At 37.9% G+C, this 11,607-nt stretch overlaps 2 protein-coding genes across 2 annotated transcripts in view; one reads left to right on the top strand and one right to left on the bottom strand.

The window, feature by feature from the left end:
* Nucleotides 1–7,374, top strand: part of LOC106881941 (Golgi phosphoprotein 3 homolog sauron) — a 148,603-nt gene extending 141,229 nt beyond the window's left edge. The window contains exon 4 of the mRNA XM_052965836.1: nt 7,342–7,374. Within this exon, the coding sequence (XP_052821796.1) occupies nt 7,342–7,359 (18 nt within the window). The 3' untranslated portion in view covers nt 7,360–7,374. The remainder of the gene's footprint in view (nt 1–7,341) is intronic.
* LOC106881939 (long-chain fatty acid transport protein 6) overlaps nt 1–11,607 on the bottom strand; it is a 55,125-nt gene that overhangs the window by 38,804 nt on the left and 4,714 nt on the right. The gene's annotated exons all lie outside the window — the stretch shown is intronic.

Genomic DNA, 11,607 nt, shown 5'->3' with positions numbered 1-11,607 from the left:
TTTTCAGTATGTTGGAGAAGCAACTCAATGCTAATCCCTGTATATTTATGATGATAAATGGTTTTACCGATAAAGGTTTTTTCATACTGAACTACTTGGCAAAATTGTTAATTATTAATTCTATTATTAATTGACGATTCCCTGCCCTTATTCTTGTATATATGTATATATATATATATATGTATATATATATATATATATACGATGGGCTTCTTTCAGTTTCCATCTACCAAATCCACTAACAAGGCTTTGGTCGGCCAGAGGTTATAGTAGAAGACACTTGTCCAAGGTACCACGCAATGGGACTGAACCCGGAACTATGTGGTTCGTAAGCAAGCTACTTACCACACTCCTACGCCTTTGTGGAAAAAAAAAATAAAAACCTTGAAAATGTCTTCCCCATGATGTTAATCGAGAAATTGTTACAGTAATTTAAGACAAACTGAAATCAGCCTTTGGCAAATGCTTTCCATTTACATTCAACTAAAAATTCTTCAAGGCAGTGCCCCGGCATGGCCACAGTCTAATGACCGAAACAAGCAAAAGATAGAAACATTCTTGCTTTAAATATTTTATTTCTGAGGAAAAAGTCACACCATCCAGTACAGCCTCACCCACAACACCTATAAAGAGACAATAGTCCAAGGGTTAAGAAGTGATTTATATGCTTGTCTAATTCACACCACTACCTCCTCTTCCCCCTCCTCCTCGATATGCTGTTTCCATTTCTTTTGGAAACCATTCTGAAATCGTTCAGATCTGTTGTTTGAGTGTTAGAATTTCTTCCTCTTCCAAGTGTTTTCTATTTTCCTTGAGGGTGGAGAGAGATTTATCCAATGGTTTGTCATTCCAGCTTTCATCTCCTCTTCATTACTAAAAGAAAAAGTTTTACTACTATAATGGGTCTGCTAGGTTTCTCGATCATCAACTCTTGGTATTGAAGAACAGACAATTTTCAAAAACATCTCTGGAAACTATTTCCTATGGCTCAATGGTGTTTCTTTCTCAGAGTAGGAAGTCTTCGGGTGATTGTAACTTCCACATATATAGTAACTCTGCCGCCACAATGAGATACAGCCTCAGTGGGAACCCCTAATGTAAAAGCCATGAGTAGGATTTTAAGGTGGTTCTCAAAAGAACCCCAACAATTACAGAGGTTGAACCACCTAACATTCAGTGGTACCCAGTGGGTAAGTAAACGCCCTTTGTTTCTTCTCCAAATTCTGTCCGGTCATCATGGTGGGTTTAAAAGTAAATTGTATAAATGCTTGTGGCCTGGGGTTGCCCTGGAGGTAAGGTCACCTGCTCAACGCCCTCAGGTCACTAGCTAGGGATGTGACAGCCATCAGCAAAACCCAGGATTTCTGACACACGATCTAGCTCCTGTTTTTAATGATTTTCAGTTCTTCTCATCACTTAGTTGGCCTGGAATGGGAGGTGAGGTGGCAGTGCTTCTAAGATGGTAAGATGGTGGCCCTGGATGTGAGCAATAGCAAAGGTGGGGCTTTTAGACTAGTCACTATATACACCCCAACTGCGGTGGGGCTGCCAGAATTTCTTCAGACATTTGGAGGCGGTTTTCCTTGCAATATTTCACTCTTTAGATTTAGTGGGTGACTGGAATGTCATATTGGACACACACCAGGATAAGGTGGGGGAGGGGGGTAGCCAATAAGAGAGGAGAGTGTGAAAGCCTCACAAACCTTCTTAGTTGCTTCTAATTGGCTGACTGATACTAACAGAATTATCAAATGCACCAATGTGGACATGGGCAAACAACATTGGGTCTTCCAGTTCGTACCTAGATTGAATATTTTGTTCACAGTTCAAAGTCGTCGGTTACATGGACCACCACAAATTTTTGATCTGTTTGGTCACCATAGACAGAACCCATACACAACACCCCGGATACTGGAAGCAGAATGCATCCTTCCTGGCAGGTCAAGCTTTCAGAAATTGCATTAGCAAATTAGCCCATCGGAAGTTTTCAGGTGTTGACTAATGAAACTGGCTCTTGATCAATTCTTCAATGCCAAGCATTATCAGAACAAGGGCACATGTGCAAAGACATGAGGAGATGAAAGCTGTTTGATGAGCCAGGATGGGTGCATGCTGCTCAAATCCAAGCAGATGGATGCAGAATTTCTGCGGCAGCTTGCTGAATTTTAGGCCCTGTACCTAATGTAGAAACGATTATTATTATGAAACATGTGTCTTTTAGAAAGTTGTCACTATCTAAAAAAAAAATAATAATAATTTTGCCAAATTGGAAAACAACAACAACAACAACAATAATAGTAATAATTATAATAATCTAGATATAGGTACATGAATCCCAGCAAATTGTGAAAAATCTGCTGAAACAAAATCAACCAAATTAAATAAAAACAGAAAAATCCAAAACAATAGAAATGATTGTAATAGAAAGGCTATGATGTTTTCAGATGTGGAAGAAGAAGACAGAAAGAATAAGTTTTAATCAGCGACCAAAGAAACAATGTTAAAAAAAAAACAAAAAAACAGACAGATGTACATAGAATCAATACATGGTGTATTTATGTGTATATATAGGAGAGAGTGAGAGAGGTAGGAGGAAGAAAGAGAACGAAGGGGAGAGAGAGAGAGATAGTGAGAGAGAGAGAGAGAGAAAGAGAGAGAGAGAGAGAGCAATTACTATGCAGCAGACAGTAATTTTGTTGTGGAGAGAAGAATAAAGATGAAAGAATAGGAAAACCATTTCAGATTCTGAAGTCAGCTGGAAGCGAGGCTTACGTCATATGAAAGCAGCCAGGGATAAGAATAATAATAATAATAAGAAGAAGAATAATAATAATCCTTTCTACTGTAGGTACAAGGCCTGAAATTTGTGAGGGGAGAGAGTATAAGTTGATTACATCAACCCTAGTACTCAACAGGTACTTATTTTATCGACCCCGAAAGGATGAAAGGGGGATAATAAAACAACAACAACAACATTTGGTGCCTGTTTCCTATGCTGGTATGAATTGGCTGGTTTGATAATAATTGTAATAAGATTACTGAAATAATAATAATAATAATAGTAACCCTAATATTACCATCACCACAACTACTCATAGTAATTTCTAATTTGGCACAAGGCCAGCAATTTTAGGGGAGAGTTCAGTCACATTGACTGGTATTTTATTGACCCTGAATGAATGAAAGGCAAACTTGGTACCTGTCAGATTTGAACTTACAATGTAAAGAACTGAGGAAAATGCTGCTGAGTGTTTTGTGTGAATTTCTTTTGTTGGCCACAAGGACATCCCATAAAAGGACATAACTGTGACAAACTTAAAAAAAACAGCCTTGATCAAATATGTTCCAATCATGACCACCCCATTAATCTATCAAGGCTTACATTATCTAATGTCTTTGTTGTAAGAAGATTAGGGTATTGAGGGAGATATGGCTACTATTTCTAGCAACTCAAACAACCACTGCTACAATAATGGAAAAAGTAAAACAGCAGACCACAGCAGCAGTGTTGTGCCAGAGAGAAGCACCACTGCTCTGTTATGTTTCTGGTAAGGCAGTTGCAGGAGAAATGCTTAGCCAAAGATAAACCTCTGTACTTGGCCTTTGTTGACTTGGAGAAAGCTTTTGACAGGGTCCCTTGATCCCTTATCTGGTGGTCAATGTGGGAACAAAGGATAGACGAGTGGTTCGTGAGAACTGTACAAGCCATGCACAGAGATGCTATCAGTAAGGTGAGGGTTGGAAACAAGTACAGCGAAGAATTCAGGATACAAGTAGGAGTTCACCAAGGATCAGTCCTCAGCCCCCTCTTGTTCATCATAGTCCTCCAGGCAATAACAGAGTAACTTAAGACAGGTTATCCCTGAATGCTCCTCTATGCTGATGACCTTGTTCTTATAGCTGAATCACTACCAGAACTAGAGAAGTTTCAGATATGGAAGCAAGGTCTAGAATAGAAAGGCATTAGAGTTACCCTAGCAAAAATCTAAGCCTTAGTAAGTAGGAAGGCAGACAAATCACAAATCCCTACTCAATCTGTAGAAAAGGTGTAGGTAGAAATTCCATAAGATGTACCTGGTGTAAGCTATGAATGCATAAGAGATGCAGCAATATTAGAGGAAAATAGCTTTTGTGGGTGGAAGATGCACAGGTATAATAACCACCGAAAATGTACAGAAAACAGACTCCATCAAATACTGGAGGGGGGTGGTTAAGTTAGGGACAGTAGATAGCTTCTGTTATCTAGGTAACTAAGTTAGTAGCGGAAGTGGCTGCTCTGAGAGTAAGAATAGGTTGGACAAAATTCAGAGAGCTTCCATCTCTGCTGGCAACAAAGGGCCTCTTACTGGATAGTTAATTTAGTTTAAAATAGAAACAACCTAACAGAAGAGGAAGGTGGAGAAGGTGGACCAACAGCTCCCATTAAGGACTTTTGACTAATTTATCATTGTTTATAGAAACTAATGAGGAGTAGTCATTAGATTCTCTAAAAATACAAATCAAACGTCTCTCATATCACATTCTACCATCATAAAAAGGAGACATTCCTCAGGGAAGTCATGGAATTTTATGGAAGATGTGTAAAATGAGAGAAAGATTCTTAGAGACTATTCTTGTGTATTTAATTCCGAAACAAAGAGTTTTTTTTTTATTGCAAGACTCCACAGAACTGGTATTATTTGAGTTCAGGTTTGTACAGTTCTATATTTAAGAGATGAGGAATTATGTACATTATTTACATTCGATGGATATTTATCCTCATCTTGTTTGTTGTTAACACAACGTTTCGGCTGATATACTCTCCAGCCTTCTTCAGGTGTCTTGGGGAAATTTTGAACCTGAGATCTCATTCCTAAGGTATTTTTCGAGGTTATTATCATTATTATTATTATTGTTCAGGTCACTGCTTGGAATCGAACTCGGAATCTTGGGGTTTGTAGCCTGCGCTCTAATCACTACACCATATGCCTGTGGGCATATGGCGTAGTGGTTAAACCTGTGCATCAGGTTTGTAGTCATGGCATTAACAAAGTGTTTTTATTTCAACACCAGTTGTTTTATACGTGTTTTGGTGTGAAACATTCTCCTTTTCTCCTTGATCTTTATGTTTGCTCATTGCTGTTAGGGAAAACTGTATTTCAAACATAGTTTTATGTTAAATGAGGTGTGAACATTTTATACAGAATAATAATTTGGTCTCTTTAAAACTATTGACTCTACAGCATTTATATGCTGTGTATATACTATATAAATAATAGAGGTGAGAGCAGGGCTGTGTGCATCGGTGCAGATGGAGATGTGTAGTAAGAAATTTGCTTCCCAACCATATGGTTCTGGGTTCAATCCCACAGCATGGCACCTTGGACAAGTGTCTTCTACTGTAGCCGTGGGCCAACCAAAGCCTTGTGAATGGATGTGGTAGACGGAAACTGAAAGAAGCCCATTGTGTTTGAGTGTTTGTCTCCCACCACTGACACTTGACAACCAGTGTTGGTGTGTTTATGTCCCTGTAACTTAGCAGTTCAACAAAAGAGCCTAATAGAATAAGTACCAGGCTTTAAAAAAAAAAAGTACTGGGGTCAATTCATTCAACTAAAAAATTCTTCAAAGTGATGCCCCAGCATGAGCGCAGTCTAATGACTGAAACAAGTAAAAGATAAAAGATCGCACGAATAGACGTGGCACTCCGTCGGTTACGAGGACAACGAGGGTCCCAGTAGATCTGATCAACGGAACAGCTTGCTCATGAAATTACTGTGAAAGTGGCTGAGTACTCCACAGACACGTGTACCCTTAGTGTTGTTCTTGGGGAGATTCAGCGTGACACAGAGTGTGACAAAGCCGGCCCCTTTGAAATACAGGCGCAACAGAAACAGGAAGAAAGAGTGAGAGAAAGTTGTGGTGAAAGAGTACAGCAGGGTTCGCCACCATCCCCTGCCAGAGCCTTGTGGAGCTTTAGGTGTTTTCACTCAATAAACACAACGCCTGGTCTGGGAATCGAAACTGCAATCCTATGAACACAAGTCCGCTGCCCTAACCACAGGGCCATTGCACCTCCATGCATGAATACTACGTCTATACTGTAAAGATAACTTGACAGTAGTCTATACCATGAACAACTGCTTGTAACCTGAATAATAATAATAATAATAATAATAACACCAAAAAATACCTTAGGAATGAGAACACAGGTTTGAAATTTCCCCAAGACACCTGAAGAAGGCTGAAGGATATATCAGCCGAAACGTTGTGTCAACAACGAACAAGATGAGGACAAATATCAGTCAAATGTAAATAATGAAAGTTCAGCATTTGCATTTCATTTATAAGAAATAAGAGACACAGCATCATGACAATATCTTTTGTACAAAGACATGTTGAATATTTTTATGCTTTGAATCATAACTTACATAATTCACAGATTTAATGTTGAACACTTCACAAGAAGGAGAAAAAAGATAATATCAGAAATTAAATCTTTTTTAGTAAAATTGTAAAGCCATAAATCTTGAAAAATATATTCTAATAACTTATTTCAACCAATTAACATTTTAATTAAATAGAAATTTATTTTTTATTTATTGTATTGAACATTTTTTAAACATTATATTTTGCTTTCTTTTTTTGACATAAAAAAAAAGTAAACAATCTATGAGGTGCATGCAGCACAAATAAATAGTCTCTATTTGTTCTTAATCCATTCTGGCAAAGAATCAACCAGAATGTGTTGAGAATGAATAGACGTGTTATTGTTAGGATTCTCGCTCTTCTTCATGCAACCCATGGATTATTATCTGCTTGGCAGTTATCAGTAAATATTTCGTTTGCCTATCTTTATAAACAAGAGCCTGTCTTCTTTGTTAGATTCATTGATCCAGGCATGGCTTTGACTGGGGAGACACAATCCTGTATTATGAACACCCATTGTCAAAAGGGAGATATTCTCTGTTCATGGAAACCAAAATTAACCAGATGTTTCCATTTGAATTTGTTATGATTTATTTTGAAGTTTAATAGAAAATTGTTTCAACTAATTTTACTTTTGGATTATATAACTTAAAATTTGACAATGATCCCTATTTATATAATATGATAAACATGTTTAATTATAAATAATCTACAAAAATAATTTCTAATAAACTGCAGAATCAACATAAAAATCTGCTTCAGATAAGACATTGGCTCATTACATTCTGGTGGCAAAATTTTTTAATTTACTACTCAAGGATGATGCAGGAATGTTTTTCTTTATTTTCCAGATATTTTCTGTGGTTTAAATTCAATATTAATTCTGTAACAGAGATATTCTAAAATGTGATATTTATATTTTCTCTATTCCAGCTAAACCCAACATATTAAGTTGATGTTTATAAGGCAGTAAGTTGGCAGAATCGTTAGCAGAATGGGCAAAATGTTTAGCAGCGTTTCGTTATTTTAACAAAGAAAAACATTTGGGTATTTGACTCAACACTTCTGCACTAGAAGTAGAAATCTGATCAAAACAAGGTGAATGCCTTTTCAGAAAGTTGTCAAGACATCAGAGGTGGTAACATCAAAGAGTCAGTTACAAAGAATTTTGTCAAACAAACAAAGGTTCTGTAATTTGTTTGCAGAACTGGATTCATGCATCATTATCAGTTGGGTAATGAAACTAACTGTAACACTGCTGATGCTGTATCTGCAGAGTTTGAAGAACTGGCAGATGTACTTATTTATTGGAACTTTGTTTTTAAAAGTGAAAGACTTGCAGAATTTCAGAATGAGGAAGATCTGTCACGCTTTCAGATTTAAAAAGCTACAAAAGTCTTCAAAACCATGTTGGAAAGGATAAAAATACTGTTGTCTTTTATAACAATTTACCCTCTTGTGAAAAGAGAAGTTGAGAACAAAATGGGTGGATCCCGAAGACAATATGAAAGTTGTTCTATCAAGAACACCAATTTGTGATGTTGCTACATCAAAAATAAAATAGCACCATTTTCTAGAGAGAGATTTAGAATAAAATTGTTCAGTTCCTTTGTTTTTATTAATTTTGCTTATTTTTGTTTTTATTTTTGTTGTCATGTCTAAATTCATTTCTCCAAATCATTACTGACAATTGGGAAATTGAACGAGAATAAATGTTAGTCAACTGGGTTTTTAAAGAGAGAAATTAGTTGGACTCCGAGGGCATCATCCAAGTTGATCTGGTATGAAGGAAACTTGATTCCATGTAAATATCAGAAATAAAACTGCCTCATTTTTTTCACAAACCTGAAGTGGTTTTCAATAAAAAAATTTCCCATTTGGTTTCAGCATAAGGTCTTGACTAAATTTCATTTTAATTGAAGAGATTTGGGGATAGACCCTATGAAAAGTATACTGAGCCTTACACTTGATAATAAAAAAGGGTTTGTCATGGTTGGAATACTGTTGCTGTTTTCTTAATCAGGGTTGGCCTGGAACTAAGAAGAAAACAATATGACTGGATGAAGATATTTAACCATTTTGAAAGCCACACACCTGAAACCATCCTCGATTCTATGATACAAATTTCCTGCTTTAAAGGAATCTAAATTGAAACCTTCTTCCATCAAAATCTCCTGATTTCTATTCCAAACACCAACTTAATTATGACAAGTTATTTGACTAAACTCAAAATTAATTGAAACAAAGGCAAACAGGGTTAACTGCGAGGAAGCAGCTGTTAAAGAAGGATACAATAAGTGGAGTTTGATGTGAATTTTAAAAACTAAGATGTAAATGGACTTAGCAATTCATATTCCTCATTCAATGTAGATGCCAGAACTGGCGGAACCATATCATTGCCATTATTATTGATATCAACTGGTTTGTTTGGCAGAAATCAATTCCAGTACAGTCCTACCACTTGTCACAGTCACACAACAACAAAGAAATATTAGTGGTTGTTGTTGTTGTTGTGATTATTATAAAAGTGGTTAACGAACGTTGGGTGAAGACATGAAGGGTTGAGGAGGGGAAGTAAGAAGCTTGAAGTTGAGATGCAGTCATCACCATCATCATCATCAACATCATCATCAGTCAGGTTTGAGAAAATGCTGCACTGCAAACATATGCACCAGCTTTTAGGATTAGTTGAAATATGAAAGAAAGAAATCAATAGTTTGTATTACAAGTTGTTAGTAAAATAGCAAGCAGTACCAACTGGGGTAGCCAGGTACCACCCCTGTAGCCAGACAGCTATCCTTGTCCCTCTTTCATACTCCAGCCTCCTCTCATCTGGCACATGACCCACTTCTCTCAGCAGAGAGGTCCTTGTCTTGCAAGCTACTTGGCAATTCCTTGAGTACTTGTGCCACATACAAAGCACCCAGTACACGCTGTAAAGTGGCTGGCATTAGGAAAGGTATCCAGCCAGAGAGACCATGCCAAAACAGATGAGTGGAGCCTGGTGCAGGACCCAGCCTCGTCAGTTAGTCAAACCATCCAATCCATGCCAGCAGCATGGAAAACATGTTAAATGATGATGAAAACAAAGTGAATAAATAAAGACTACATTTGACAGACTCATTTGAATTGGATAAACACTGAAAATACATCAGAGATTCAACTAATTTCCAATGATAATTCTCAAATGTCTTCAAAAAGATTGGTTGGAATAAGCTTAAGAAATAGAGTTGATTTGTTCGACTAAAGTGCTTCAAGACGGTGCCCCAGCATGGCCACAGTCTAATAAATTGAGTTAGAAATGAAGCTGTGGTAGTGCTCCAGCATGACCACAGCCTTCAGTCTACAACTAAAAGAAGAAAAAGATAAAGAAAAGAACAGACTTTTGTGCTAAATAACATAGGCTGTTCTGAAGTGTGTGTGTGTGTGTGTGTGTGTGTGTGTGTGTGATACATGTTTTGGCTGCCAATGTAGGACTGGTTTGTAATTAGTGGTGAGTGGAGGACATGTGACAAGCAAACAGCTGATAGCATTGTAAAGCTGACAGATGTATGGGAAATCGGGAACAACTCATTCGTAAAAGGCCATCCACTTCAATGGAAGCGAAATAATGGATATCCGCTCTTTATGTCATGAGAGAAATGGCTTGGGGTGCTGAGGGCCACAGCAGAAAGGAAGTTCCTATCGTCCCATCAGAGACATGGCCACCACCTCTAACTATCACTAGCATGTTGCACACACACACACACACACCGCTTAGATGGTAGGAGAACCTGCTAGAAAATAGGAGCAAAATCTCTCTTAAATCACACTCTAATATCTTAAACAAGGAACGCACTAAATGATGTACATCTAGATACACTGTGTTTGTGATCATAGGTAAACTCAATTTGAGTTGACCAGGGTTAAAAAAAAATTCTTTTTTGAGATGGATCAGCAATAAAAATAAAATCATTTATTATGTGTGTGTGTGTGTGTATATCATCATCATCATCATCATCGTTTAACGTCCACACACAGTCATATATATTATATACACACCTATCTATATCATCATCATCATCATCATGTAACTCTGTTGTCCATGCTGGCATGGGTTGGACGATTTGATCAGAGCTGGCAGACTAGGAAGCTGCACCAGACTCCAGCCTGATTTGGCAGGGTTTCTACAGTTGGAAGCCCTTCTTCACGCCAACCATTTGCAGAGTGTGCTTTTACTACATGGTGCTGCATGAGTGTTTTACATGGCACAACAAGGACACATTTATGTGGCACTGTCACGTGTGCTTTACACCACCAGCAGAACCGGTCTTCTGCTGCGTATGGGTCTTCTTGAGTACAGCAAGGTACCAGACTGTACTATAACATAAATATATATGTATGTGTGTGCCAATATATAAAAATATATACATGCAGAATCTGTAGCAGAATTGGAGAAGAAATTCCAGGTATGGAAACAAAACCTGGAATCAAAAGGCCTTAACATTAACCTAGCAAAGACCAAAGTTGTTAGCAAAAAAGAAGATAAAACTCTCTTTCCATCAGGTAAATGGCCCTGCTCAATATGTTGGAAAGAAGTTGGAATTCCATTCACTGCACCCAGTGTGAGCTATGGACACAAGAGGTGCAGTGGAATCCCGGGTAGCTGAACAGACACAATAAGCTCTAAGAGCACATGGGACTTAGTTCCTGTTACCTAGGTGACCAAATTAGCAATGGTGGAGGATGCTCTGAAAGGTATTGTTTCTAGAATAAGAATTGGGTGGAGGAAGTTCAGAGAGCTATTACCTCTGTTGGCAACAAAAGGCCTCTCTCTCTCTCAGAATGAAAGGTAGACTGTATGATGCTTGTGTATGAATGGCCATACTCCATGGTAGTGAGACATGGGCTCTAAATGAGGAAGACATGCGTATACTGGAGAAAAATGAAGGCAGCATGCTCCGTTGGATGTGCAACATCAGTGTGCATGTATGGCAAAGTGCAAATGCATTGAGAGAAAAATTGGGCATAAGAGGAATCAAATGCAACATTTGGACATGTGATGTGTATGAATGAGGACAGCTGCATAAAGAAGTGCTGATCACTGAAAGTGGATGGTACCTGCAGAAGACGAAGACCCAGGAAGACATGGGATGAAGTGTTAAGAACTGATCTCAGGATGTTGAAGCTCGTGGAGGAGATGACAATGGACCAAGGTAT

This window comes from Octopus bimaculoides, chromosome 2, assembly GCF_001194135.2.
Source record: "Octopus bimaculoides isolate UCB-OBI-ISO-001 chromosome 2, ASM119413v2, whole genome shotgun sequence".
Classification (NCBI taxonomy): domain Eukaryota; kingdom Metazoa; phylum Mollusca; class Cephalopoda; order Octopoda; family Octopodidae; genus Octopus; species Octopus bimaculoides.
This window is presented reverse-complemented; position numbering and strand designations above follow the sequence as displayed.